Source organism: Pyricularia oryzae, chromosome 7 (assembly GCF_000002495.2).
Source record: "Pyricularia oryzae 70-15 chromosome 7, whole genome shotgun sequence".
NCBI classification, from domain to species: domain Eukaryota; kingdom Fungi; phylum Ascomycota; class Sordariomycetes; order Magnaporthales; family Pyriculariaceae; genus Pyricularia; species Pyricularia oryzae.
In genome coordinates, this window is record NC_017854.1 from 716,241 (window position 1) to 744,199 (window position 27,959).

Genomic DNA, 27,959 nt, shown 5'->3' on the forward strand with positions numbered 1-27,959 from the left:
TTTTATCACACATTTGCCGCAAAGCAACGGCCACGACGCCATCCTAGTGGTCGTAGACCGCCTAACTAAAATGAGACACTTCGTCCCTTGTAAAGGGACCTGCAATGCCGAGGACACCGCCAACCTGTACCTACACCACGTATGGAAACTACACGGGTTGCCCCTGACGATAGTTTCGGATAGAGGCACCCAATTCGTGTCGAAGTTTTGGAAACACCTGACAACCCGTTTGAAAATCGACAGCCTGCTATCCACTGCTCACCACCCCGAGACTGACGGACAGACCGAGCGTTTTAACGCGTCCCTGGAACAATATTTGAGAGCTTATGTGGCCTACCTGCAAGATGATTGGGAAAGTTGGCTTCCCCTCGCCGAATTCACAGCCAACTCCCACAAGTCCGAGACCACCGGAACCTCCCCGTTTTACGCGACTTACGGATTCCATCCCCGCATGGGATTCGAGCCGGTACCCCTGAACCAGCCTTTGCCCGCCCAGCGGGATGCCGAAAAGCTAGCCGCCCGAATGGAAGCCATTCTGGAACAAGCCCGCGCCGAAATGACCGCCGCCCAAGCCCGTTACGAAGAACAGGCGAACCGACACCGTACCCCGGCCCGCCGGCTTACCGTCGGCCAATATGTATGGTTAGACGCACGGAACATCCAGACCGCCCGCCCGCAGAAGAAACTGGATTGGAAGAACTTGGGACCCTTCCGAATTTCTGAAGTGATTAGCCCGTACGCCTACCGTTTGGACCTGCCGTCGTCTATGAGAGTACACCCTGTTTTCAATATAAACCGACTAAAACCTGCTGACGTTGAGCCCCTGCCGGGCCAACAACCTGCACCGCCACCCCATTTGGAAGTGGAAGGTGAGAGAGAATACGAAGTCGAAGAGATCCTCGACTCCTTTTGGGAAACCCGCGGCCGAGGAGGCCGCCGGCTGAAATATATCGTCCGTTGGGCTGGATATAGCGAACCCACGACTGAACCTGCCGATTACCTGGAAAACGCTGCTCAATTGGTAAAGAATTTCCACCGTCGATACCCCCATAAGCCCGGGCCCCGGCCGTGACGGAGCTCGGCCTGGAAGGGGGGAATACTGTCACAGACCTGAAGGACAGCCACTGGGCTGTCGCTTAGTCATGACCCCTGTCACGTGAAGGCGCGAGGGCCGAGCGCCTCGCGCGCGTATATCTACGCGAAATCTCTGCAGTCTCCGATATGTAGCTCCTCGAGCTACGTCTTCGTCAACAACCACCTGCTACCCTGTACCTGGATGTTACGACCAGACAGTTGGGCCGGTACCAGAAAGGCCAGGTGGGGTCACACCCCTCCTAACGACAATCAACCAAGGATGGTACCGACCGACAGAAAGAGGATTACATATGGAAAGGGTCACGTGACCGCACGTGACCAGAGGAGGGTGCTATGACTGATAGGTGCCAAGAATCACATAGCACCCATAGCAAGTGATAGGAGTGATATGACCGCTCACCAACATATCCGACATAGCAAACATATCACTACCAGGGACAACGGACTATATAAAGCACGCTCATTACCGTGTAGATAGATTCGATTCTAGGATTGCTTAGCAGCAATCAAACTCTAGTTAACCTCAAGACTTACTTGAGAACAATCATAACTTCACCCCCAGTCATTGAGAACCCCAGTTATCCAGTCAGACGCTCAGTTGCTTCAACCCACTGTACTTTACCCTAAGAACAGGTTACCCCGATACCTTGATCGTAACACTGGAAGACTAGATAGCCAATATACTCTGTCCTGTTACCTGATTGCCCGCACCTACCTGTCCGCCCTGCCTGCCCGTGACAGTCGGTAATATTATTCGGTATATTTTAAGGCAAAATATTGAATAAAAATAATTAAAATATTACAATTAAAATATCGGGTAACCTGTTTTTATAATAAAATATAGTGGGTTAAAACAATTAAACGTCTAATTGGGTAATTGGGGTTTTTAATAATTGGAGGTAAAATTATAATCGTTTTTAAATAAATATTAAAGTTAATTAAAATTTAATTGCTGCTAAATAATCCTAAAATCGAATTTATTTATATAGTAATAAACGTGTTTTATATAAATTATATTCCAAATGTAATTACCCTTATATAAATAATTATAATTATTTTAGGGTAATTACCGCTAGGCTTAATTATGACCTTAATAATAATCGTGGTTATTCCTGTTTTGGTAATCGGGTTAGGGTTCCTTATTTTATTATTACGTGACCTCGTGTTTCCATTTTCTGTTTTTGGTTCGTGCTTCTCGGTAGTTCTGGCTTGGGTTCCCGACACCTTTCTCGTTCTTGCCCAATCGTGTCGGTACCAATCCTGGTCGTAACATTTATCTCCCTTCTCTTCTCTCCAGTTTGTAATCTCTAGTAGTAGTGTCCAATACACTGAGATGCTCCAGTATGTGCCTGGCCGTGATAATAAACCTATATTTGTAAAAGTTGGGACAATGTGAATAGTTGCAGTAAACGGGGTTTGTTTCCAAACAAAAAGAATAAATCTGGGCCGACTCGGGCCATCTCTGGGGTCATTATGCACACGAGGCACCCATTACATGCACTGACTAATTTGATGTACTAATGTAAACACGTTATTATACCACGTACTTTAACTAGGTCGGTATTTTTATCCCATGAATTATAACAATAATGGCATTATTTTCATAATCCGTTATCGCAGATCTGCAGCGACGACCATTGAGGGCCCGCTCCAAGGACGTGATAGCGCGAACCATGTGCGCCTGGCGCGGTTACAATTCTTTGGTAGAAATCTCTGCGAGCTCTAATGCGTGATTCCTTGGTTTAAAACCTTATTGATACCCTGAAAACTAGATAGCAATACATGCCGCTGGTTACCCGATCGCCCGCTCTTACCTATATAGTACCTGACTAACCGTGACAATCATCTACCTTCTTAATTGCCAATGCAAGGCCTTAACAAGTACTATTTTCTGGCAAGGAGTCTCATAGGCCTCACTGGTTTGACTAGGGGAGAGCGGACGGGATCCCGTATATTCTAGTGGCTATGGTCGTATGCGATGGCTACGTTCCTGAATCTTGTTTATGTTTAGACGAAACGAAGGCCTCTCTGTGCGCTTGGCCATCGCCAAAAGTTTGCATTTACAGACTGATGTAGTAAAGCAGATTGTCGAGGGATTGGCGTAGCGGGAGATGTAGGTGGCGGCACGTGTTATGGCGGCGACGCAAGCAACAGACGCGACGGAAAACAGGAACGAGCTGTGGATCTTGTTCGACTGGCCCGTGGGAGACCTGCAGAGCATGACGCCGGGGAGGATCGTGCAGCCAAAGTCGGTAATGATACTGGTCACTGTGACTCGTCTGGCTGATGCCGACGAGAGCTCCCTGGGAACCGCATTGCGTCCTTGCCCGTCGCCACCAGTGACTTGTCCCAGCTGGTCTGGAAGGGTCGGCAAAGAGCCAGGATTACAATGAAGCTCGCGCACCAAACTGCACAGGTCAGCCCGATCAATGCCCATACGTAAAGTCGATGAGTGCTGATCGATGACTTTTGGGGCTCGTAAGGCAGGATTCTAGGCAGTCTTATGCAAAAGGATGTTTTGATCATGGCCATTGCACAGGTACACAAGGATCCGATGGTATATGTTATGCCAGCCATGGAGCACTTGGTGATGTATTGATTCGCAAGAGGAATAATCCGAGGACACGGGGGGTCGAATTATACGGCGTGCCCCTATACATTTGGCCGATATATTCCCCTTGCGGAACAAGATGCCCAAAGCTCACGACAGCATTGTCGACCAGATGAGCAAGGGGCTCAATCAGGCCCTGGGCGACCACCCTGAATTAACAGGCACGCTGCAACGGAGCAATGAGGCGCGGCGAGTTATCATCAAAAGAACTTCCAACGACGATGTGCCGTTGCATATATTCGATGGGTCAAACCAGCTTCCGTCCGCCATGGCCACCGTACCGGATCTTAGCACCCACGGGCCACGGCCCCGAGTTGCTGATTTCCAGGCGACTCTTATTAAATACCGCGTCGGCAACAAGTCATCAGGTTGTAGACAGCATGAGCTGGGACTCATTCTTCACCACCTGGGCCGCCTATTCCAGGGCTCGAGCGATGAGTGATCCTGACGGCCATGCATTTGGATCCGGAAATTCGCCGCCGCCATAGTATGTCCAGCCCGAGACCAGTGCGCCGGGCATGGTGATTAGTAATGTTCACGCCGTCAACATGCAAAGAGGATGCGGGGAACCATTTCGCAGCATTTCGTCGGTTCGTGCGTCACACTCTGCACTCGCGCGCTGTTGCTCGTATCCGAAGCTCTCGGCGACCGCGCATTAGCCCTGCCCCTACTAGCGGCCGTAATGCGCGCCAACACGGCCGCCGTCACCGCCGAGTACTACCGGGGGCCAGATGCTGCGGGCGGCAGGGACGCCGGAGCTGCACTTCAACGGCCTCAACATGCCGTGGGTCAATGGCAAAACGCACATGGGGGTTTGCGTGGCATAATATGCGGCCTTGTGAGAACCACGACTTTGACTTCGTCCTCCCCACGGAGCTTCACTGGCCGGAGATGGGGTTTGAAAACTTCTTCTTCCTCTTACCTAGCCGCGCTACTACCGGGGCGCGGGCGGGGGAGGCGGAGCTGTACCCGGATGAGGGACTCGAGGTCACCTTTGGTATGGAGAAGTCATGCTTTGCCCGCCATGAGAAGGACGCTGAGTTGTTGCAGTTTTGCGAGAATGGGTGTGTGCAATTGAATAATTAAATTCCAGACTAGTTGTACGATCGGGCTGCCAATAAAGTATTTAATACCGTCGTACAGATCTCAACGCCTGCGCGCACCCGAATTACAATTGCGATCGCGCGTGCGACGTGGTGATGGTGATTCGTAGTGTGGGGTGCTGGAGTGCAGGCGCATTCAGTGTGCGGATAATTATTCCGTCCGCCGAACCGCTGCAGTCAAAATAACCTGCCCCCACCCAGGGATATACTACGTCAAGTAATCCCCCCCAAGGCTCATCCCTGAGACATGCAGCTTTCGGTTCCGTTTCTGGTGGCGCCGGCACTGTTCCAGGGTCCGCTCCACGTTCGTGTCATTTGCGATCTGGGTTAGCAAAGTCGCGTCGGGGGGCATCTTTTTGTCTTGAAAATGTGAGGAGCTGGAGGCCACGTCGTGAAAATATCTCTTTTTTTCTCGTTCCAGCTCAGGCCGAAACAAGAAGGTGTACGGAATTTTTTCTGTCAAGTGTCAATCTGGTTTTTTTTCTGTTCCCACAACGAACCTCAATCAATTCCTAACTTTGTACTCTGTCAAATTTCCTGTTTGAACCTGTCACAACTTTTTCAAACTGTATTTGCCGCGCCGCCTCGCATAACTATCCGTGCCCATAGCAACTTTAAAAAAAAAAAAAAAAAAAAAAAAAAAAAAAAAAAAAAGGGCGCAAACAACCATCTTTCTTTTGGGCCAAACGGCCTGCTTTGCATCCAAAACAAAATGTCTTCCCGCGGTGCCGCCTCGGCTGCCGGCCAACCCTCGATCCTGTCCTTCTTTCGACCAAACAACAAGAACCCGGCACTGCCGGTGCAACCACCGAAACCACATCAGCAACCACCCCTCCCACCTCCACCACCGCCCGCACCCCTGCAATCGCCGAGCCCTGGCGCCGTGGCGGCGGCAGCGGCAGCCTCGTCGCCCGCAGCAACGATGCCTCCCGCGACGACCCCGCACCCGTCGGCCTCGATCGTGCCCATCACGGCCGACCACATCGCCCCGCTGCGGCGCATCAACGCCCTCCTCCTCTGCGTCAACTACCCGGACTCGTTCTACCAGCGCATCCTGGACCCGGCCGCGTCGGGCCTCTTTTCGCGCGCCATCCTGTGGTCCGAGGCCGAGGACGACAGCAACAACGACGACGACGCCGCCTCGCCGCCCAAGGTCGTCGGCTCCATCGTCGCGCGCGTCGAGGCCTCGCCCTTTGACCAGAAGCGCTCCGCCCTCTACATCCAGAGCCTCACGCTGCTGTCGCCCTTTAGGTCGCTGGGGCTGGCGGGGGCCGCGCTGGACGCCGTGCTGGACCAGGCCAGGCGCCTGCGGTCCTCGGTCGACGTCGCCGACGTCTACGCGCACGTGTGGACCGAGAACGACGACGGGCTGCGGTGGTACGCGGCGCGGGGCTTCCAGCGCGTCGGCTCCCGCCCCGAGCAGGGCTACTACCACAAGCTGCGGCCGGACACGGCCTGGATAGTGCGGCGGTCGCTGGACGGCGCCGCCTCCGCCTCGGACGTGTCTGCCGCCATGGCCAGGACGACGGCCGCCGCTGGGGCGCCGCCGCCGCCAGCCGTGGTGCCTCCGTCCGTCACCGCCGCCGTGGTCAACCTGCCGCTCAAACCCCCACCGGCGCCGACGAGCAGCGCGTCGGCCAAGGCGGCCGCGCTCTGCTTCCAAGACAAGCGGCCCGACACCGACTGGAACGACCTCCCGCCTGATGTGGCCGCGGGCTTGCTCACGCCGGGCAGCGGGCAAGGGTCCGAGGCCAGCTCGAGGAGTAGCTCTACGGTGCGCGGCACCAAGAAGAAGAGGGATCGGGCGTACCCTGCTGCTGCGTTTGGGAGCTGAGCCCCCGACACCTGGGGCGGGTTCAATCTATGGGGACTTTTTTTTTCATCTTTTTTTTTTCCTACTTTCTTCGTACCGTCCCATTTGGTTGGAGTTTTGGAGCACACGGCAGTGGGGCGGGAGACGGAGCGGGCATTTCGGGTTCGATCTTCTCTGGAGAAATCGGAGTAATGGACAGTTGTAGCACTTTGTATTTCCTTTTTAGATCTATAGACTTGACGCAATCTTTCACAGGAGATGATAGCTGTAGAGGGCGGACTTTTTATCACAGTTTTGTTTCGTGTTTTCAAACAAGCGGAAACCATAACGGCACACAAACCTCACAGGCGACGGGTATAAAATTCACCGCTGGCTTGCACATCTTGTGGACCAGAGCGCTTCACCGTGCCCGATGGAATGTACTCAATTCCAATTTAGTGCTTTTCTTTGCGATTCAGCACTAGTTCCTGGCCGTGATGGTAAATAGCCGCCCAAACCCAAGAATCCGCAACACTCCACAGCGACGGTCGTTTCATTCCTTGGAAGCTGTAGATTTTACTGTAGGGGTAGAGTTTAATGAGTGTATGTATAATATTAGAGGCCTCATATATACTCGGTACGCTAGTGCCAATAAGCTTGATATCCAAGTTTCCCATTCCAGCATCTGTACGAATATGCCCGGTATGCGTCCTCACCATGGAATGTGCTGTGTCTTGTGTCAACCTTTTGGCTCGCTTTGTTCCACCAGACGCATAGTGATTACCTAGACTAGTCCTTTGAAGCTCCAAACTCAAGTTCGGTGTTTTTGACAAGCCAGGACTCGAAATGCTCGTTCGGCATGCACCTCTCCACCGAATAGGCCATGCTGCCGTTTCGGTACTGTATGATGTAGTCCGTCTTATTTGTGGGGTTCAAAGCCACAGCCTGTTACACCACGTATGAGTGAACACCAAGTGATGATGAAAGGAGGAGACGGGCCCCGTCTGGGAAAGGTCCAGCAAGGTACGCACCTCTATATCGGTTGAATGTTGCTCCAGGCGGCGCTTCAGTCCTGGGTAGTGACCACCGAGATCCCAAGTCGCTTTGCCTTTGACATCGACAAAAACATAAGAGGTGTTGAAGCCAAGGGCTGCCGCCTGTAATACACCATCCACCCTTACCTTTTTGAGCACCTCTGCGACTGGCACAGGAAGAAAAGCATCCTGACGAGACTCGGCGGTGGCTCTAGCATTCCATTGAAGAATGTAGTGAGGAGCTGGTCCCATGCAGATCCAATGCGGCCAGCTTTCGACCCACGGCCTCGAAGTCTGAATCTTTTGCCGGAGATTAGGGTATAGTTCGACGAGCGTTTTGTTGTAGCCTGTCAGGGGGCAAGTCAGAAATCCTAGCGGGTATGCGAGCTTCAAACTCGGAATATGCTTCTGGGCAACCACTTGGAACCAGAAAGAGTTGTATAGTCACATGTTCTCAAGTTAGCCATTGGCAGTTGATAGACTTACGAGTCGCCCAATTACCCCCATGATTGCGATATTTGCAAATCCAGGCGCCACTGTTTTTATTCAGAGGGAGAGCAAAAGCAAATAGTTGCAATTAGTAAATTGACTCTGGTGTGAAAAGTCGCATGCATTTGGGAATGCAGCTCACCCAACACCAGCCCAGAGTGCGCAATAGCTCCTTTTCGGCATTAGGATCCTCTCGAAAGCATCCCGGGACTTTCTCCCCAAGCAGTTACTACGTAGGAGTTAGCAAACCCAAAGACAAGTATGAAGTCGAAACGTGTTTTACGTACGACCAGTAAGTGACAGGGCCAGTAAAGCAGTAGATCCCCCCAACCATGCTGTATGAGAAGGTGGGTGCGTCCAGAGGATCGCCTTGATCTTCTTCGTGACCTTTGCCACGGACTATCTCTTTGACCTTGAAGGCGTTCCTGAACCTCACAATACGTTCTTGGTGCAGCTGCTCCGCGTTGGTCCTGAGCTTGTCGTGCTCGCGTTCGAGTCTCTCAATGCGCTCTGTGTACTCGGTCTTGAGCTCCAAGAGCGCCTCCTCGGACTCTTTGTCGCGCAGACGAATGGCCTCCTCCATGTTCTCCTGTGTCTCCCGCAGCTCGCGTTCCCACCTCTTCCTCTCCCGGGCAAACTCTTTTCGGAGTTCCATTCCAGCCGCCGTGTCTTGCAGCGGCCGAGACTCGTTGACCATCTGGTTCTGCAGCTCTAGGATCATTGTGTTTCGGTCCTGAATCAGAGATTCGATAATCTTCCGGGCCGAGCCGATGGTGTTGTGGTGCCTGCAGATCCGGCTCCCCTTTTCCACCATGTAACCCCAAAACTCGGGGGTGTTTACCAGCTCTGCTTGTCTAGCCTCGGCAGTTTCCGTGGGGACTATATCCCACATGGTGGTGGCTAGTATCACCTTTTTGAGGGCGTCGTCTCCGCAAAGCTTCTTGAACATCATCAGGTTCTTCCGAGCCGACCCCTGCATGCGTGGATCGCTGATCCGGTGCAAGTATATAATACCATGAAGCAGGATTTTGTTGCGGAATGAGTTGGTCAGCCATGATGCGATCTCTCTGAGAACATCAGAGTCACTGCGATTTGTATCGTCAAACCCGGGCGTATCGATGAGAAAGACGGTCTGTGTGGGAGAGAGCTCAAACGGGTAAACGTCGACCACCGCGGTGCCTGGCCAGATTTGTACCCCGATCAACATTTAGATCCATCATGGAACACTCAAGCCCAGGGATGTGCAACTGACATGCTTGTAGGTCATGGCCTATTCGAACTGGCCTCTTGCAGCAAAGCGATATCAGAGAACTTTTTCCACACCCAGTCACGCCCATAACCGCGATGAAAATGTCGGTCTCGCTACGAAAATCAGTCAGTGACATTATCATTCCTGCTTCTTCATCCGACGAACAATGATCAGTGAGCTGGGGAAGCTTACCGGGGGGCCCTGCCATCGCGAAATATCTTTGGATCATCGGGCTCAATTGGCTGTTCCTCTTCATCATCTTCTAGCCCAGAGTCAACACCATCTATAGTTCAGGCCCAAGATGGTAAAATTATCAGCACTTGAGAGGAAAAAAAACGCACTATAGCTATTTAACATTTAAAATTGAAAGACCCGGAGAGCTTCTGATCTGACGAACCTTCGATCGCAGGTGGTCTATATGTCAATCCCCACGAAGGAGCTGGTACGACCCTGGTGGGATCCTGGAAGTTGGACATGTCTGTTTCTCTAGATCGACGGCGGCGCAATTACCTTTGCAACACAGAGATTCCTGGTTGTGCGAAATAGTGGCGAAAAGGAATGGATGCGTGTTTTCAACTTGCATCGCACAGCGGGGACAGGCTGAGATCCCTGGGAAGGCTGAACTGAAGTCGTAAGAGGGGTAAGCATCTACGACCCTTTTCGGCGATACGTGCTGCATATGTGATTGGCGAGATTTTGTCAGTCATGCATCCGACCCGATATCTAATGAACAACTGAAAAACTCCATCAATACTTGCGATAATTCATCGTCGCATTGTCGATAGCTACCTAAAAAAAAGGTCACAGCTTCTGCCAAGGCTGACGATAATATGGAGCAGGATACAGACACCGTTCGTCAGTATATTGAGGAACAGGCCATAAAATTCCGTACTTTTACAGGAATCCAGAGACCACCCCCAAATGCCGTCTTCATTCTAGTGATGGGAATGACAGGCTCGGGGAAGAGTTCCTTCGTCGCTTCGTGTACCGGGAAAAGAGTGACGGTGGGGCATGGATTGCAGTCATGTATGTGAATACCTGTAAGCCTCCCCAAGGATCTCTCGCAGCTAGCCTGGCTGAAAATGATACAAACAAATAGGTACTTTTGATATCGACATATTCGACTTTGAGTTTGAGGGTCGTCAGATTTTCCTGATCGATACACCTGGCTTCAACGATACCAACAAGTCAGATGCAGAGACGCTGGCCACCGTGTCCGCTTACCTGGGCACCTCGTATGCGCAAAACGTATTCATTCATGGAATTCTCTATCTCCATCGCATCAGTGACAATAGAGTGAGCGGCTCAGCCAAACGCAACTTTGGAATGTTCAAAGCGCTATGCGGCGAGGCGTCGTATGGGAACGTGAGCCTCGTCACGACCATGTGGACAGATGCAGGCAGAGAAGACCAGCTGCGACGAGAGGCTGAACTGCGTCGAGACCCAAATTTCTTTGGGTCAATCATTGCCGGGGGAGCGAGCCTGCTCCGACATGGGGAACGCGGCACCGACCTGCAGCAGCTTCGAGATTCTGCCCTCAGCATCGTCAGGCAGTTAATAGTTCAATGCCGCCCTGGCCCGGTTGTTCTTCTGATACAACACGAGCTTGTAGAGGAGAAGAAAGTCCTTGACGACACCTCGGCGGGCATCATTGTGCAGAGTGATCTTCATCGCGCATTCGCAGACTATAGAAAAGAGCTGTCAAACCTGCGGCAAGAGATGAACAGGACAGCTCAAAGTCGCAAGTCTTTCGCATCGGGGGAAGCCCAAGAGATGGCAGAACTCAAGGCCGAGTTCAGGCAAAAGCTGGGCGCAGTCGAGCGCGAACGCAATGTTCTTGCCTCCGACTTGGCACGGCTGCAGCAGCGAGAAAAAGAAACCCTGCTGTCAAAACTGGAAGCGACTGAGCAAAGATTCCAGTCCGAGCTAGAGAGACAAGAAGGACATCTGCGGGAGCTACAGAGATCTCTGCAAAAGGCAGAGGAGGATTCCACTGGCGACAACACTGTCCAACAGACAGTGACTCGTTCCAAGCTGCAAAAAGAGGTTGTAAATGCAGGGAAGAAGGTTGTCAGAGAAAGGCAAAAGGTTCGCAGGCTCAAAACTACCGTCGATGGTGTGAAAGAGGGTATCCTGGATGGCTTTTCGACAAGCCTGTCGTCAGCCATTGTCGCTGGAGGTAAGAAAACTCCGGTCGCGCTTTGCCATCTCTGTACCACGCTAAGCTAGATTGAGCTAACATTATGGTCAGTTGGCACAGCAGTAGTGGCATTAGCATGTGTAGTGATGTAGCCGGGGGAGAAGCCAAAGGTACCTGCGTTCGGGTTTTGCAGGTCTTGGATTTTTGTTCGTGGAAGAGGTGACAAACGGAAGATCTACTCTGGCGGGGAGGAAAGATCAATGCCAACCTACACAAACGAAGCTGTACTTGGTGGGCTGAGTGCTGCGCAGCGGAGCAATAGGTAGTCTGACATCGGGAGATTCATCTCTGATGACACTCGCCTCGACGCAAACCAAACTTTTATTTTCGGAATACCATGGGTGCCGTCAACCGCAGGCTCTGTATGGGAAATCTTTCCCTCAAATTCGGACCGGCCGAGGCAGGTATCTACCCACTTACCTATTTTGGTGGCATGAAGAGAGGAGGAAGGCGCATCCTTTCTGTGCAGCTGGGCTCCATTTAAACGCTGTGACTTTAATGTGGGGTAACTACCTTAGGTACCTACCTACCTACCTAGGCAGATGCCCAAGTAGGTAACTTACCCAAGTTGGAAATGATGAAAAACAGATCCATGAAGCAGCATCTTGACAGAATCTAGCTTTGTCAGCCCTGACTTGATCAACCGCAGGCCGCCTGTTGAGGAACAAAATGGCCCATCCGATATGCCCAAGCTGAACGTCAAGAGTGGCCAGACTAGTCCTGACAGAATTCTGCCAGAAGTCTTTTGGAAGGATCTAATGCACCCTAGGCACCTACCTTGGATTGTTATGTTCACTCGCTCTCCCATCCCTCGCTACAACCCTCGATCCTGTGAAATGTATTAGACTTGTCTTATTCATAAAGTTGCAGAGCTGCTAGCTGACAACATTAATCCTGTCGATGGCATATTGAAGGAAAAGAAGCGATAACGGGAGGTCCTTGCCATGATCTCTCGGGATTGCTACCGGCACTGCACAAGCAGAGAACATCTTGACACTTAATGAGCTTGAAAACTCCATCACAGCAGAGGGCAAGTTTGTTCAAGATTTTGACAAGCTCAAAGTTCTTCAGCAGATGCGCGAGTACGAATCTAGTGGGAACGTGGGTGCCAATGAGTTCACCATTCATCTACGTAGTGACCAAGGGCAGACAGGATCCTGGCAGAGCTCCAAATCCAATACGGGCATACGGTAGAAGCCATTTTGCGTGGAATGACGGCTTTGCAAGACGAATGCTATAGCGAAAAGGGCGAATTTATTCATCTGGGCTGAAAATGTGCCTACAACTGCAAGTGCGTGTACCGAGCTACTCGCCGGTTCTCAATCACCCAACCGCTCAGGTGGGCAGGTGGAGAAGCAAAGCCCAGCTTCATGCGCTGAAAATCCGAGTCAATTCCCAAGGCGCATTGAACAAGCTTGTAAAGATATTTTTGGCATGTAAGAAGCTCGGTGACTGATTGAGTGCAGCTACTGTAGCTAAAGCCATCGTGCAGATAATACGCGAGTCGAACGACCGGGTTGCGCGCGAGGATTGCTAGTTTTCGGGGAGAGCACAAGACACGAGAAGAAAAAAAACCAACACACACACGATACCCAACAGCCGCTCTGGCGCTGCTATTACAAGCTGCCCAGGCTTTGGTTTTGAAAAGGTGCAAGAGGTGCCTAGCCACCTTTATCCACCCTGCGCATTTGTCAGGGGTCACTCCTAGAATTTGCAAATCAGTATCCATATTAGTCGGAGTTAGCCGTTCAAGCAACACTCACATGTTGCTCGACCGCATAAGACAACCTGAATAGTGTGAATGCAGTGCGTGCCACGCCAGACTATGGAATTGTTCTACTTGAACTTTTACAATCCGGCCCTCTGGAAAAGTTTATATATACTGCCCGTCTTCGCTCAATTACAGAGCAGTGTTGAAATTCTTTTATCATCATAATTTTAATGTTAATTCTTTAGTATTTGTCGTTGCATGTCGTCTTGTTTCACCACTTCTCTTGCTCAGATATACCTCATAGCTTTATATCCCATCACTGCAACAACATAGGTCTGCCGTCCGCCCCAGAAAACACCACTTTCAGGTACTGACAATTGTTTCTATCTTATATGCTGACTAAATTAAACCAGCCTGGCCTAGCAGAATCTCTTTTCTTTTTCCTTTTTCAAAATGCGTTTCCAAACTGCCACCCTCGCAATTCTCGCCACGGCTCACACAGGGTCGGGCGCCACCACCGACTCCCAACAACACATCACCGAGTGCCAAAACAACATCGCTAGCTACCAAAGGCAGATAACCGAGTGCCAAAATCGCATCACCAACTACCAGAATCAAATCACAGAGTTCCAAAAGCAAATCGACCACCCAGAGCCCCAGGAGCGTGAAAATTGGGGGGCTTGCATGACCAAGTGCATGATAAAATGGGGCAAAAGGATCCCTGGCAAGAAATCTGATGCGGGATGCCTTGTATTCTGTGACAGTCAGTGCATGAAGCTCCAGAATTAGTAGGCAGCCCTACATAGTAGTCGTTCAGCGGCAGAAGCTCTCGCCGCCCCACCTGGACAGAACGATAGTCATATTTGTGGAATATACGTATAATAGCCTGCCATCCGAAGACCGCGTCCGAGGTGTGTGTATTTTTAAGGCCTTGGACGACGGGCGTGACGAGCATGTTTGAAGTAATGTAATTTTCTCTAAGCGCAATGGTGCGGCTGTGAGTTAGATGGCATCTCTTGTACTCGCAACAGGTGATCAAACTGATAATAATGGTAAGGCCGCCGGAGGAGAACATGCTTTTGAGGGCTTTTAGTTTATTTTGCTGCCGCCTTCAGGCACCACCTTATATATTCCCGATCACAACTACTATCGTCTCCTTATCCACCAAATCTTCTAGCCATGTGCAGCCCGCGACTCGATGTTTTATATTTTCTTTTCCTAGTGTCTGTTTACTTCTTGTCACTGGGGCTCTAGACCTTGAGCTGACCTTGCGAGGGAAACAACTTGTCCAGAGTCCCAGCTATACAATCTCGGTCTGCTGGTGCACTTTTTTGGAGACAAAAGAGGAAAGAATAAAAAAAATAAACCTTGCTATGCTGAAGAAACTACAGAGTCGGGCAAGCTAACAAGATCCAAAGCCCACCAGACACAACACACCAACGTTTCCACCCCTCTGCCCACTAATTTCCAGCCAGCCACAGCCTAGACATGCAAAGCAGAACGGCTTCATTCAGGCTATGTAGCAGTGCGAAAAAAAAGAGGAACTGATGTTTCAGCCGGGAATGCTCGCGGGTCAAAAGGTCACTGCCGTCCGTCGGATGTGCCATCAAATCTGTAAAAGAAAAGCAGAAAGCGAGCGTGTTAGCTGAGAGCAGCCTTGAGTGAATAGATGATTAGGCAGCATCTATTCATTCCACGGTCGTGGTGGGAAGGCATCGTCTTACCTGTCGGGTTTGGACCTTAAAAGTTATCTATAGCATCTTTGATCGACTGGGGGCTGTTCGCATGCTCGCACCTGCTGTAGCAGGCGGCCTTTTGCGAAATTGTAAGTGTTGTTACCTTATACTGCGCCCTCTTTTCCGCAAAGCACTTTTCCTCGCACTCAGACCTCCGATCACGGGCCTCCAGGTGATGGGTCGTGCCGTCATCAGCACCGCTGGCTGGGGCGGCCAAGCCAAGCTGAGCCGCGGCAAAGATGGCGAGAATGGCAGTCTGGAAACGCATGTTGAAGTTTTGGCTGTTATTATTTTCTGTCTGGTCAGCGTATTGGGAGCAGAAGTAGCGAGAACTTTGGTGCTAGTAGGTGGATGGCATCTGATTTATAGCACTGCAAGTGCCTGGGTGTGTGTGTGTGTGTGTGTGTGAAGCTTACCTAGAAAAAGATAAAAAGACACGAGAGCAAAGAAAGAAGGGAAAAAAGAGATGTAGGAAGAGCGTGATTCCAAAATGAAGCTGCTGACTAGAATGATTGAACTTCGCTCTGAGGGCGCGAGGGCGGGCTATATATACCAAAAGGCGCCTATTCGACAGGTCGATCCGTTACAGCAGAAGAGAAGTGAGAAAGGCTCCTTGGCCCATGCAAGTCAACATCAAATGAATCTATGCTCCGGACGCAGTTAGACTGGTCCCATACTGTGCATCAACGGTAGGTAAGGTAGGTAAGGTACTGAATCGTATATTCTCTGCACGGATTTGCCCTGAAATTTAGCGGATTACCCCGCTAAAATATAATATTTCGTAGGCACTGTAATGTATCGATTGAAAACACTTCAAAAATCTCAGAGTTGCAAACTTTTGTATCTTTTTTTTACAATGGACCAAATTTTGCAAATCCAATTTTGTATGTTACATTACCCCATTATATATACTTACGCGTAGCTTTAACCTTATATAGCCCGGTTTAGCAATATTACAGCGGCTTAAAGCAATGAAGCAATGTCAATTTAATCTGGGAAAATGGGATGGGCTCGTCACTTTTGAAAACCTACTATACTATATAGTCAATCCTATACTGATTGTGGGTATGCTCATGCACTGTGGAGGCCAGCGATGACGAGTCAGATGAAATGTCTTCTGTACCAAGTTTGCCAGGGCCAAAATATCTAGACAAGGTAAGTAGGTATCAAAATTCTCTGCATGCATCTTCTATTTCTTCTTGTACGTTTATTTTTGGGCAAGTATACACCAAGTCAGGCGGACTGCACGTCCTCTGCGGCATTTGTTATGTGGGTACGTGGTTGTAATGCTTACGTACCTAGATGGAGATGGAGAAAGAGAGCGATAAGGTAAATGGGAGAAGAAACACGTAGTAGAAAATGTGTGAAACGGAGATGAATGATATCGAGCAGATTAATGTTGACGCACGTCGTGACGGCGCAAAGGCGGGCAATATATACTACTGGTCGTTTGCCGTGTCTCTCAAGCGCTCAAACGACGACATCATAACAATACCACGTAAAAGAAGAGTAAATACATTATCATACCTAAAATAGCACTAGCCAATATGGCGTGCCATCGTGGCCGCCTAATATTCCAGGACCTCGGTCGGTGAGGGATATTTGACTTTTTACCAGGGCTCGGTGTCCCTATCAGCTCGAATGTAATAGTATTATGCGCCATAGTATATTCAAGTATTTTCCGCGGCTGTGTATGCAATTGAAGCAATCGAAGAACCCACGCGTCGTGCATCAACTCGACCATAGCGACCTACCCTGTAACCGACTACCGAATCGGGCTTCTCTATGCACCTGTCAACCGATGTTTTATTGGACTGGAATGCTGCAAACTGGAAATTCGGCAATATCAAAGCAGGGATACTCCTGTATTGCACATTACTTAGAGATGACTTAGCTACCGATCAAGGGTGCTTGGACGAAAGGAATTTCGGTATCCAATGCGGTGATTACCATTTTGCACAGAGCACAATTTTGTTTAGATTTAAAAATAGAAACACTGGCAAAGCGACTGGGGCAATGCAGGTAGAGCCTCAAGCTGAACTGCTTTGTATTACTAGTAATGCTGAGTACACTGCGCTTAATTACTTGTCATGTCCGTGGCCATCAAGAATTGCTCGGTCCTGCATTTGGCCGGGACTCTGATTAAAAGTCAAGCTTCGCATAGAGCAATATATAAAAGACAAAATTTTCCAAGCAGACTATACCCCAGACATGCATGGTTTTTTTTTGTACTTACAAAGTAGGTAGCTGTATTGACCCTATTGCTGTGTTGGCCGATGGAGAAAGGGTACAAGACCGCATACTGCAAAGCCCTATGCGAGTCCTTCACGTATGTAATCTCGGTAGAGAGACAGACACATACAACTCCGAGAAGTCAATGCTCTTCAAAATGACAGCTTTAGCCCATAAAGCCGAATGTAAACACATTGAGACGAAAACCTGCAATTTCTCCACCAGAGTGGCAGTCTCTTGTAGCTCAACAATTGCCCGAATTAGGATCAGACCTGCCCCGAGAAACGAACAACCAAAATGTCAGCACAGATAAAACCCCCCCTTCTACACCCTGCACAAAGGCACACCCAGCAAAGACGGGGACAAGGATGGTAAAGCGCCTCACCGAAAATACCACCCGAAATGAACGCTCTCGCCGCCGAGATCGCACCCATTGACCTCGTTGAGCAGCCCAGCGACGCAGTCGCCGTCGCCGAGCACCTGGCTGGCCTGGCCACGCCACTGGACCCAAAACTCGCCCTTTTTGCCGTCGGCCAGGTCGATGCACTGGTACTTTGTCTGGTCCGGGGCGAAGTAGCCCGACACGTGCTGCGGCGCGCACATGCCTTGCACCACCCAGTAGGCGTCGCTCCTCTGGTCCCCCCATCGCTCGCCCGTGGTGTAGCATTCGGCCTGGATGGGCGACGTGAGCAGGGCAAGTGCTGTTGCTGCGATGGCCGAGAGGTGCATTTTCCTTTTCTTTTTTTTCTTTCTTTCTTTTTTTTTCGCCGGGCTGAGTAGAGGGCTAGACACAAGACTGAGAGGCGCTGCAGTAGAGGGTAGAGGATGGAGTGGGAGCAGTAATTGGCCAAACTCGAGCTTTTCTTGGGCTTTTTGGTCAGCCAGTCGGATGAGTTCTAACCTAACGTTGGGACATCTCCATCTTTATAGAATCGCAACCGGTAGCTACCCTCAGGCCGATGGCAGCGGTGCGAGCCAATGCTCCAATTGCATGACGATTTCGGGTCGTCGATTGGCCAAGATTCCTGTGTTCGGGAGACGAACCCAGCCGCTTTGCCGGACGTGGCTCAAATTTTACCACCCAGCTTGAGTTGTTTGTCGTTATTTGTGCCTGTGCACTCCTTGCGAGCTTTTGGATGACGACGAAACGATGAAAGAAAAAAATGCGTGTGAGGACGAGACCAGCATCTGGCCATTTTGCGACTCTTGTCGTTGGAATACCTCCTAACCGGGTGTTATCTGGCGAGGCCCAGACTGGATCCAAAGTACAAGGCCACAGAATTGTGTTACAGGCCGTCTGATGCGCCCTGGAGTTTATTCCTCGTCATCATGGGGCCCTCGGTCTAACAAAAGTAGTAGTAGGTGGGACCAAAATAGCCACGAGTCTTGCTTGGTCCCGACTCGGTTATCGCATCCTGTCAGAATCTACCAGGCGGGTTATTACGGAAATGCAGCGTTGTTGTACATGTATTTAAAATAGCTCACGATGATGAAACGTGCTTTTTACATGGACAAAAGAATACACCGGAATCATATGCAAAAAAGACATCTAGCATGCTCCCACGTAAACTCGCACCCTCGTGGAGTCATGTCACCCCGGCGGTCGGATCCTACGTTTGTTGTCAGTTATACAGATGACACCAACGGCGAACCGTGAAGAGCACGTAGCTCCGGCCGTCGAGATGGGTCGACGGGTCCCGGCTCGGGTCGGCTCAGATAAGGCACTAGTCCGCCCTTTCAAGGGTGCGTGGATGCGTGTATGTGTGGATGCGACCGGTGCAGGCGGGTGCCTCTGGACCGGGAGGAGTCTGGCACCGGTCGATTTCGTGGCGAGGCGGCTGCCGTTGACGCTGCTGATTATGACACCGTATAGAGCCTCCAAAAAGAGTCCCGGATTAGGTTTCGCACAAGTTATGCTGTCACTTGATGGTGTAAAATCCTGTAGATGAGGAGCCTTTCCCTTTTCAGCCAAACGACAGCAAATGGGCTGGCGCAAGCCTGTTACAGGTCGCCGCGGCTGAAAAGGAATGTCATGTCTGTTGAAAATTCTCTCGTAAGCACCTACCCGCCAGGCAGGTACCGAAAGGTTTATCCGTCTGACAGCCCGGAAGGTGCACCCGTCATCCCCAAGACCCCGTATTGCTATTCGTTACAGCCGCACTCTGCAGGGATGCGGGGGACTGATCAAGGTAAGAGCAGTATAAATACCTACCTTACCTAGGTAGGTACCCATCAACAGACCAATAGGACTTCCATGTTCTTCCCCCAAGGGAGAGAAATTGTGGGGAGCTGGATGCGGTTTGCTTGTCGTTTCTTCCCATCAAGCTGCCTTTGGCTGTCTAAAGTAGACGATTTCCCCAGTGGGCACACAGCACAAACAACCAACATTTTTTTGGATCCAATGCCAGTATAACGAGTCCGGTGCTTACTGCATTGGCATCACATCCAGTGACTCAAGAGATTTTTTGGCGATAGCTTTTCATGCGTTGGCAAGGCTGGCTGAATTCTCTTGGAGGTATGGTACATTGCCTTATTTTTGGTAGGGACTTGACAAACGGGGTTGGTCAATTGGAAGCGCGCACCGCGTGTCCTCCCTCCTTTTTTTTCTTTCTTTTTGTCAATCGTAGATCCGGGACTTTCCGCCAACCTGCGCCGCAATCCTATCTCAAAAAAATATCTTTTCCTTCTTGTTTTGACAACTGCGCTGCAATGTTTTGGCGCTGCGTCATGACGGGTGCGCGTCTTTATACAGTTGAAATTCTGGACGGAGTTGAACGATGGCTCACCAATATATAAATTGAGGGTATTTGATCCACCTCTTCATCCCTGAGAGCAAAGAAAGATGGACCCAGCTGGATAGTTGGCAGCTATATACCTAGGTAGTCAACTGGTACTCATTTTGATCCTCGTGGCATGAAAACAACCAGTTGATCCTCTGTTTTGTTGTCGAGAGATTGTACAAATCTTGGGCGAAATTCCAAATAGACGATACATCTATCGCCATCAACTATTCTCGTTCTTTTGCACCTGTCAACAAGTACAATTTACTTGATCCCAGTTCTTTCGTCATGGCATCAGAAGCGAGCCAGGTAAGGTAGATACAGATCCTCCTGGCATGTATGCAACAGTCAGAAGCGGGTGGCTAACATCCGCCGCCATCAGTGCCCTTCAACCTATACGTCTATGCCCCAACCCAGGGAGCACCCACCCATATTCTTTGCCGTCGCTTTTGGCCTCTCGGCTATATTCCACATCTACCAAGGCTAGTGAGTAAGCACCAATGACTCTGGTACCTTTGCAAAAATTCGCCGTGCAATTCTACCCACTTCGTGTTTACTGACGCCGCGTATGCATATCCAGCCGATACAAGGCGTTCAAGCTGATCGGGCTCCACCCCATTTGCGCCATTATTTTTTACCGCTGGATATGCGCTCCGGCGGGAGAATGCGCGTGGCCGTAATTACATGTACGATGGAAATGACAGTCGGCCTCTCGTCATTTTTATCATGAGTCAAGTTTTTACTTTCGCACGTCGTAAGTTTTTTGCAATCTTTTATTTTTATCTTCTTCCTTTGTTTTTTTTATGTTTGTGAGCAAGAAGTTAATCCTTGTTCGACTAACTTCGACGGCAGTCCTCTCTTGGAGCTTGCAAACTACCATATACTGGGCCGTATTTTCTTTCTACTTCGTCCCGCATCATGCCCCACTGAAGCATAGCCATGTTCTTGCCACTTTTGGTGGTTTGATGGTTGTGGTCGAGGCAAGTACGGCTTCTTCTTATTCGTGAAGCTGCTGCATCTGATAGCAATCATTCCAACTGTACCTGGCTGTGCAATTATGGCTGCTAACATCTGTTCATCAGACCTCAACGCCCTCGGAGTAGCCCTGGCAGCTAATTCAAGCTCTGGCCCTGACCAGCAAGTTAGTCTATCTGCCTTTTCGTATCCATTCTCCTCGTGATTCTTTTCTTCAATTGTTGATGCATTCAGAACAGGCACTCGGAAAGATCTTCTTCATCACCGCCGTCTCCCTGCAGGTCATTTTGATCATAGTCTTTGTCGCCTTGTCCGCAATTTTGCATCGTCGCTGCATCCGCGCCGAGGTGCCTTCACGCGCAATCAACACTCTCCTCCCCGTCATGTACACGAGCATGGACTTGATCTTTGCTCGCTGTATATACCGACTCGTGGAGCACACCGGCAACACCAAGGTTGATCTCGACAACCCCGAAACCCTCTGGTCGCTGAGTCCCATCCTGCGCTATGAGGTTTACTTCTACGTCTTGGAGGCCAGCCTCATGTTGATCAACTCGTGGGTGTGGAACCTGTGGCACCCAGGACGCTTTCTTCCCGACGTTGTGGGGATTAGGTTCGATCCCGACATCACATCCATGCAATCAAGGTGCTCGATCGTCCGTTAAAGACCGACTTGACTCGTTTTTTGCGCGCTTATCTCTTTTGTTTAATTTTAAGATTCTCGGGTTCTTTGCAGGATCGACAGGCCACAAACAAAGTTGTGATGATTCTAGCTACGAATCATGCACTGTAGCCTGTGTTAGGCAACGCATTGCCACGTCTGAAGCCGAATGCGGAAGCAGCCGACGTCGCGGGTATGCACCTAGAACCTAGAGTCGAAACCGATTCAATACCCCCATCCGGTTGTTTACTCGTGGTTCTTGAGGCTGAATCGTCTTGGACCGTTCTCGCACAGCGCTAACCGTTAACGGTCTACTCCGCGACACATCACACGATCGATATCTACGGCAACCAGGCAGGCGCAAATTACTGGGAGCAGATCGTGCTCCAGTCGGCGGCGACCTCGACATTCTGATCATCTAGATTGTCGCCGATCAGAGTCAGCTTTGTTTCCCAAAGCCCACGATGACCACAAGGGCCTTGCGGCCTCCCTTGTACAACTCTTGGGCACCACCACAGCCTCGCAGTACACACGAGGGCTAAAATCGCCCTGCGAACTTTGACCTTTGGTAAAATTAGTTGGAGGTACATTGGGTTGTATAGGTTTTCCTACTAAAATTATGTACTTTTACACAACAGAGCGCACGTAGAATCACACATCGTTGACCCTCGCTAACTTTACCAAAGGTCAAAGTTCGCAGGGCGATTTTAGCCCTCGCGTGTAATTAAATGATTCTGTTTTGCTTGAACAGCATCCCCCTTCCACCTCCTCACACTGCGCCGTGTAGTTTTCGAGCCCAGACCCGGTTACTTACTCGGCCGACAATGGCGATACCCGGTTTCTCAGCAGCCCAGCCATAAACGTCCTATGGAGCCTGCGCCGACGGATGAACCGAGAGAGTGCGTTTGTGAATCGTGAGGACGTATGCCGTGATACAAACTATAGATGGTTGACGATTTCTTTTACCTTCCACTCTTGTCATGGAGGTTTTCGGCAAGATGAGTGGTTGTCGTGCCTCCTACTTACTCTACGCCTCTGTCGAGTAATCCGACGCGACTTCAAAGGTACCAATACCACACTCCCTGCCCAAGTCGCCATCTACAAGGCGTCGGTGTCCGATTTGGGCGGTTGTGGCGCGTTTCGTGGCGACAACGAGGATGCTACCGCCCATCTGGGTCACCTATTTCTCCACACTGCCGAAAAGAGACAAATGTTTAGGGCCGCTCAGTTATCCCACACCGCACAAGCGCAGGCATGAATTGGGTGAGCCCAGAACTGATCGTCCCCAGCAGTGGTCCTGGCATCCTAGCGGGCACCCTGGACGGCTGCCGAGAGGCATCGATTGGGGCTGACCCCGAATCGACGAAAGACGCGGCCGTCAGACCTCCTCAAGCTTTGCTGGGGATTTGGGATTCAGTGACTCGATAGGAAATCATGCGGATGGATCCAAGAGTGTCGGGAGAGGTGGTTGCTGGCCCCAAATTGGTTTCACGATTCAATGTCCGTGAAGCATATAGTCTATATGCGAGATTGTATCTACTACAGTACATGAGCAGTAGAAATTAGTCGTGTTGCCCCCATCTGACAAAAAGTGGTCATGTCTGCCCCTGAAAATTTCAACGAGCTCGCCCAATGGAGTTGAACAGGGGTTGGCTTTTGAATCACAATCTTTTCCCCCCTTTTTTCTATCCTTTTACTTTTTCTTTTGCTTATATAAAAGGCAGCATCTCTCTCTCTCTCTCTCTCTCTCTCTCTCTCTCTCTCTCTCTCTCTCTCTCTCTCTCTCTCTCTCTCTCTCTCTCTCTCTCTCTCTCTCTCTCTCTCTCTCTCTCTCTCTCTCTCTCTCTCTCTCTCTCTCTCTCTCTCTCTCTCTCTCTCTCTCTCTCTCTGTACTTGGGTAAGGTAGGTACCTACATTATGTATCAATGTACTTGCGTGTTCACCTTTCCATGTCCCCCTGTCCCCACGAACCCACGAACTTCCTTTTTGCCTAAGCACGTATCCCCAGAAGCTACAACGATGAATATTGCCTTGAGATATCCCAAGGAAGTCAGCTGCCGGTTGGATCAAAAGTGATTTCGCAGGGACGGGCTCACAATCCGTCTATATAAAGCGGACCTATCTGCCTCTGATGTGTTTGATCTTGTTCTTCTCCTTTTTTCCCTCATGCCGCATACCCGTCATCCCAGTACGTATGACCTTTTGCCTCCAAGTACCCCTTTCGATCTCCAGTCCGCATGTTGCCTTCACGCCCCCTTTTCGTCCTCCAGTCCCTCTCGCTTCTGTACATCTTCGTCAGATGGGCGCAGGATGATGTTTGCTAACCAGTGTCTCAACCGCTAGACAAGAATCAAGACGTTGCAATTTTTTTTTTGTAAGTCCCCATTTCATAGTCCATTTTCACTCACTTCTACTTCTACGCATCTCGTCAGATGGACGCGGGCTAATGTTCTCTGACCGCCGTCTTAACCAACAGAAAAAAAAAATATTTTACCACGTCTGTAAGTCTCGCTTTCACGCTCCATTTCTCCTCTCGCTTGTGCGTTTCGTCAGGTGGACGCGGGTCAATATATTCTGACCAATGTCTCAGACTCTAGACAAGCCGTACCACCAAAACAGCCTCATTTGCTCCCGCTTTTTTTTTCTTTTTTTGTAAGTTCATTCTTTGCAGCGGAACACATCTCATTGCCAAGGAAGCATGCATACTGACAGGATAACAAGACAAAAAAGATACCAAGTACGCAAGGCATATCAACCACACCTCCCTGCCTTTGCCTGTCGGCATGTCAAGCAACATTTGCTAACAGCTGACTTCAAAACAGAACCAAAAAAAACAAGAGTAAGCCACCGGCCCTTCCACTCGACTGCCATAGGCGAACATGTCACCTGCTAACGATTTTGTTCTTCTGTTTTAGATGTCGCAAACTTATCGAGAGACGTTGTCGAGCTCCCCCCTTACGGGGCGGATGCCGTAAGTCTTTTTTCTTTTCTTTTTTTTTTCTTTCTTTTTTCAACTATTGACAACTGGTTGCCTAGAAGGACACGGACAAGAAAAGGGTCAAGCGGCGCCAGCTTGTAGCTTGGCTGGTGGTGGCCGGTTTGACGGCTGGGGTGGCCCTGGGGTGGGGGGCGAGAAAGCACGATTAAAAGAATTTTTATGGTTAATATACTTAGGGTATCTCTAGTGGCTTAGCCGGCGGGGGGCCGTGGAATTCTGTCACCAATACAACTTTTTCTTTTTTTAAATATGTGTCCCAGAAATCCCCAATACCATATGGTGAATGACAAACAAGTAGAAGAGACAGCTCGTGTCCTGGTGCTTGATGGCTGGGGTGTCGGCCGCCTGCATCATGGCAATCGTTTTTTGGCCATTACTTTAAGGGAGGGCACTTGATGCCACCAAAACAACGACGAGCATGACGGGGATGAAGCTTAAAATTGCTATCATTAAGGCTGTTGTTCATGGTTTTATTTATGCGCACTCATACAAGCATTCGTGGATAAATTAGCCGGCTGGACCGTTGAACTTTACGGTAGTATGACCACTTTGGATTTCTTGGTACTCTATACTGGTCAAATATGCACCAAGCAGTTTTTGAGCCATATGCATCCCTTCGTCGTGTGGGTCTCTTTGGTGACATTGTTGGCATGGAAAGCAGCTGTGGGCAACCCTGTCTAGTGCAGTAAAGTGCACGACAGTTGAGCTTTGGTACCGAGGTAGGCAAGTCGGTGGGTATACATGCGTGTAGACAAGCAAGAAGAAAGGTAAGGTAGGTATAAAGGTGGGTAGACGGGTAGACAGGTAGACAGGTAGATCGCAGATGGGCAAGTTAATTTTCTTTTTTGTTTATATTTGGGTGTAGAGTTGGCCCGAAAATACCAATACTAAAAGTACGTACGAGTACACCAATTGTGAATGTGACGCTTGCGTGCTTGGCTTGAGATATTGAGACTTTGGCATGGTGGCATAGGCTTCATTCAGGTGGTGATGGCAAAAATAATCCTAAAGAGGGAGGGGTTTTGGGGAAGTATTTTGGGGACACGGCCGTATTGACTAGACACAAAAATCAGGAACTGGCCCAGAATAGGTGCAGAGAGGAAGTATAGGATATAAAAAGGGATCATATTTTACAATTACTCTTCGACAATGGGCGCTCCAGTAACCTGACTCGTATATCGAGAAAATACACATAGGTAATGTACCTGTGAATCCACCCAGATCTATGCTTCTCGATGCCCCAAAGCACCAACCCGCTGTCAACCATGACCGCCGTATGTATTTAATACCACTCTCGGCACCAAAAGAGACAAGCGTAGCCATGAAAACCAACGCATTGCCACCGCGCACAAAAAATATTCTTCGAGTAAAATCATTGACAAATACAGTTGGCATTGTTGTCGCAGGCCGCGAACTGCTTCCTCTCGTCATGGCACTATTATTTTTCGAGGGGGTTGATTCCATTTATTGTTCTTCCTTAGCAAGGCTTTTTGTCGTCTCTACAGGCGGATCTTTTTCTTTGGCAAATACTTACAGCATCCATGCAGGCCTGGACCGACTGGCAGCAGATTTTGGCACTGCCACCGTCGCAGGCCTTTCCGTCCTGGCGAGGCATGAGGTTGGAAAACAGCACGGCGTCTTTGGTAGGCACGGCGGAAACGCCGAGGGGGACCAGGAGGGCGATGAGGAGCTGGCAAGGAAGCATTGTTGCAAAGTTGTAGTGAATGTAGAAGAGAGAAATCTGTAAGGTTGCAGCTGTTGTAAGGTTGAATGGTATATGCTCTGACTGTATCGAGTTTGAGAGAGAGAGAGAGAGAGAGAGAGAGAGAGAGAGAGAGAGAGAGAGAGAGAGAGAGAGAGAGAGAGAGAGAGAGAGAGAGAGAGAGAGAGAGAGAGAGAGAGAGAGAGAGAGAGAGAGAGAGAGAGAGAGAGAGAGAGAGAGAGAGAGAGGGCTCCGATGCCACTACAGAACTTTGTTCTTCCATATACATAATGAAGTCCATGATCTTGTCTCTCGCTTGGATGCAAACGTGGTTCTGATGATACTACACTTGTATACCTATATCTAGTCTCTGCTGGGCAGCGTTGGAAGTACCCGAGTACACAAGTGATCAACCCAGTGATGTTGGTTGACAAGGGTACCTAGATAAGCTGTGTTATCTCAGGGTCTGCTTCCCGCCAACACATTGTTCCTCCCCTGAGCCCAGAGCAAGAACGAGAAAAGAGTTGTAACTACTATTGAATAACTACCTAGGCACTTGAGCGGAATGTATGACTTGCAAAGGTGCTGCCGTTAATATTGAGCAGATGTAGACGCCCAAAGAAGCAATTTTGATGCAGGTTGTTCTTGACGATAAAAACTAGAACTAGGTAGGTAAGGTATGCATCAGATCCTGGGCAAGTAGGTAGGTTGGCTCCAATTCCACCCAGTGCCCCACAACTAGCCCCGTCGTATCCCATCAATCATCATAAAAGCAGTGTTTATGGACAGACTGGCAGCTAACTGTATTGAGAGGAGGTCGAGTCCAATATTAGTATCCAAACAGAACCGCAATCACAGATCCTCCCCCCTCAAAAGAAAAAAAAAAAAGAACCTCAATGGTAACTTACCACAGCTGATCCCAAGGGACAGTGCCACGGCCCAGAGCTTGCAGGCTGTCTCGCAGGGCCTGTGTAGGCATTTGTGTGGTCGGTCCTTGGTGCCCGTGGGCTTCTGGTCCCACCACCAGCCGCCGGCGACATCGCGGGGCAGCTTCAGGGCGGCGGGGCTGCTGTCTGTGTTCTCGTCCCCGACAGGCTGGGCAACGGTCATCATTGCTGCTGCCCAAAGGTAGGTGGTGACCGAGGCCAAGGTTGCGATCCTCATTTCGAAAGCAGAGGCAAGTAGAAGTCGATGTGAAATTTCAAAGGTTTGGCAAGGGGTGTGGTTGAAAGAGCGAGTGGGTGGGAACCAACCTTGGCCACAAATCCCCGGGGAGGAAGAAGGGGCATTTTTATACTTGGAGACTCCTTGCGATTCTGGGCTAGACATTTGTCGTCAGAATGGAAAAAAAAAGCGTAAGGAAAAACTTTAAATGAACAGAGCAAAGGAGACTAAGGTACCTAAGGTAGGTGTGTGCGCCCACAAGGGCGTCATCTTGTGATTGCGTTTGGGTCGCCACTCTGTATGATATTTTATATTCTCTGTAGGTAGGTAGGTAGGTAGGCTTGCGATGCAGCTGCTAGCGCAAATGTTAATTTCCCAGAGGCCAACCGGGCTTTTTTTTTTTTTGCTTCAGTCAAGTGCATGTGGC

General features: G+C 49.9%; 12 protein-coding genes across 12 annotated transcripts; 6 read left to right on the top strand and 6 right to left on the bottom strand.

Moving 5' to 3' along the window:
- Positions 1-3,031: 3,031 nt before the first annotated feature.
- MGG_17895 (uncharacterized protein) lies at positions 3,032-4,903 on the bottom strand. The gene has a single exon (XM_003720650.1). It carries the CDS (start codon positions 3,530-3,532, stop codon positions 3,059-3,061), a length of 474 nt encoding a protein of 157 aa, XP_003720698.1. The 5' UTR covers positions 3,533-4,903; the 3' UTR covers positions 3,032-3,058.
- Positions 4,904-5,130: 227 nt separating this feature from the next.
- On the top strand, positions 5,131-6,963 carry MGG_02993 (uncharacterized protein). The gene has a single exon (XM_003720651.1). It carries the CDS (start codon positions 5,522-5,524, stop codon positions 6,641-6,643), a length of 1,122 nt encoding a protein of 373 aa, XP_003720699.1. The 5' UTR covers positions 5,131-5,521; the 3' UTR covers positions 6,644-6,963.
- Positions 6,964-7,160: 197 nt separating this feature from the next.
- MGG_02992 (uncharacterized protein) lies at positions 7,161-9,955 on the bottom strand. The gene is made up of 8 exons (XM_003720652.1): positions 9,771-9,955; positions 9,566-9,656; positions 9,377-9,486; positions 8,412-9,303; positions 8,267-8,353; positions 8,122-8,171; positions 7,633-7,982; positions 7,161-7,546 (listed from the first exon to the last, which is right to left on the bottom strand). Exons 1-8 carry the CDS (start codon positions 9,847-9,849, stop codon positions 7,391-7,393), a joined length of 1,815 nt encoding a protein of 604 aa, XP_003720700.1. The 5' UTR covers positions 9,850-9,955; the 3' UTR covers positions 7,161-7,390.
- A 152-nt stretch (positions 9,956-10,107) lies between these two features.
- On the top strand, positions 10,108-12,176 carry MGG_02991 (uncharacterized protein). The gene is made up of 3 exons (XM_003720653.1): positions 10,108-10,399; positions 10,473-11,552; positions 11,625-12,176. Exons 1-3 carry the CDS (start codon positions 10,204-10,206, stop codon positions 11,663-11,665), a joined length of 1,317 nt encoding a protein of 438 aa, XP_003720701.1. The 5' UTR covers positions 10,108-10,203; the 3' UTR covers positions 11,666-12,176.
- A 1,561-nt stretch (positions 12,177-13,737) lies between these two features.
- Positions 13,738-14,377, top strand: MGG_02990 (uncharacterized protein; the record flags this gene model as incomplete). The annotated part of the gene is made up of 3 exons (XM_003720654.1): positions 13,738-14,072; positions 14,170-14,195; positions 14,316-14,377. The coding sequence occupies 3 exons, from the start codon at positions 13,738-13,740 to the stop codon at positions 14,375-14,377; spliced, it is 423 nt and encodes a 140-aa protein (XP_003720702.1).
- Positions 14,378-14,865: 488 nt separating this feature from the next.
- MGG_17896 (uncharacterized protein) lies at positions 14,866-15,288 on the bottom strand (the record flags this gene model as incomplete). Its single annotated transcript, XM_003720655.1, has 2 exons — positions 14,866-14,896; positions 15,080-15,288. The coding sequence occupies 2 exons, from the start codon at positions 15,286-15,288 to the stop codon at positions 14,866-14,868; spliced, it is 240 nt and encodes a 79-aa protein (XP_003720703.1).
- Positions 15,289-15,510: 222 nt separating this feature from the next.
- MGG_17897 (uncharacterized protein) lies at positions 15,511-16,592 on the top strand (the record flags this gene model as incomplete). The annotated part of the gene is made up of 6 exons (XM_003720656.1): positions 15,511-15,619; positions 15,714-15,722; positions 16,065-16,085; positions 16,156-16,175; positions 16,243-16,293; positions 16,563-16,592. The coding sequence occupies 6 exons, from the start codon at positions 15,511-15,513 to the stop codon at positions 16,590-16,592; spliced, it is 240 nt and encodes a 79-aa protein (XP_003720704.1).
- Positions 16,593-17,633: 1,041 nt separating this feature from the next.
- MGG_02989 (uncharacterized protein) lies at positions 17,634-17,988 on the bottom strand (the record flags this gene model as incomplete). Its single annotated transcript, XM_003720657.1, has 1 exon — positions 17,634-17,988. The coding sequence occupies exon 1, from the start codon at positions 17,979-17,981 to the stop codon at positions 17,634-17,636; it is 348 nt and encodes a 115-aa protein (XP_003720705.1). The 5' UTR covers positions 17,982-17,988.
- An 898-nt stretch (positions 17,989-18,886) lies between these two features.
- Positions 18,887-22,339, top strand: MGG_02988 (uncharacterized protein; the record flags this gene model as incomplete). Its single annotated transcript, XM_003720658.1, has 9 exons — positions 18,887-19,009; positions 19,325-19,441; positions 19,661-19,767; positions 20,381-20,518; positions 20,737-20,786; positions 20,885-21,016; positions 21,115-21,173; positions 21,247-21,861; positions 21,963-22,339. The coding sequence occupies 8 exons, from the start codon at positions 18,887-18,889 to the stop codon at positions 21,670-21,672; spliced, it is 1,152 nt and encodes a 383-aa protein (XP_003720706.1). The 3' UTR covers positions 21,673-21,861; positions 21,963-22,339.
- Positions 22,340-24,114: 1,775 nt separating this feature from the next.
- Positions 24,115-24,815, top strand: MGG_17898 (uncharacterized protein; the record flags this gene model as incomplete). The annotated part of the gene is made up of 3 exons (XM_003720659.1): positions 24,115-24,169; positions 24,584-24,639; positions 24,705-24,815. 3 exons carry the CDS (start codon positions 24,115-24,117, stop codon positions 24,813-24,815), a joined length of 222 nt encoding a protein of 73 aa, XP_003720707.1.
- A 1,223-nt stretch (positions 24,816-26,038) lies between these two features.
- Positions 26,039-26,371, bottom strand: MGG_17899 (uncharacterized protein; the record flags this gene model as incomplete). The annotated part of the gene is made up of 2 exons (XM_003720660.1): positions 26,039-26,101; positions 26,201-26,371. 2 exons carry the CDS (start codon positions 26,369-26,371, stop codon positions 26,039-26,041), a joined length of 234 nt encoding a protein of 77 aa, XP_003720708.1.
- A 545-nt stretch (positions 26,372-26,916) lies between these two features.
- On the bottom strand, positions 26,917-27,478 carry MGG_12546 (uncharacterized protein; the record flags this gene model as incomplete). The annotated part of the gene is made up of 2 exons (XM_003720661.1): positions 26,917-27,026; positions 27,277-27,478. 2 exons carry the CDS (start codon positions 27,476-27,478, stop codon positions 26,917-26,919), a joined length of 312 nt encoding a protein of 103 aa, XP_003720709.1.
- Positions 27,479-27,959: the final 481 nt, after the last annotated feature.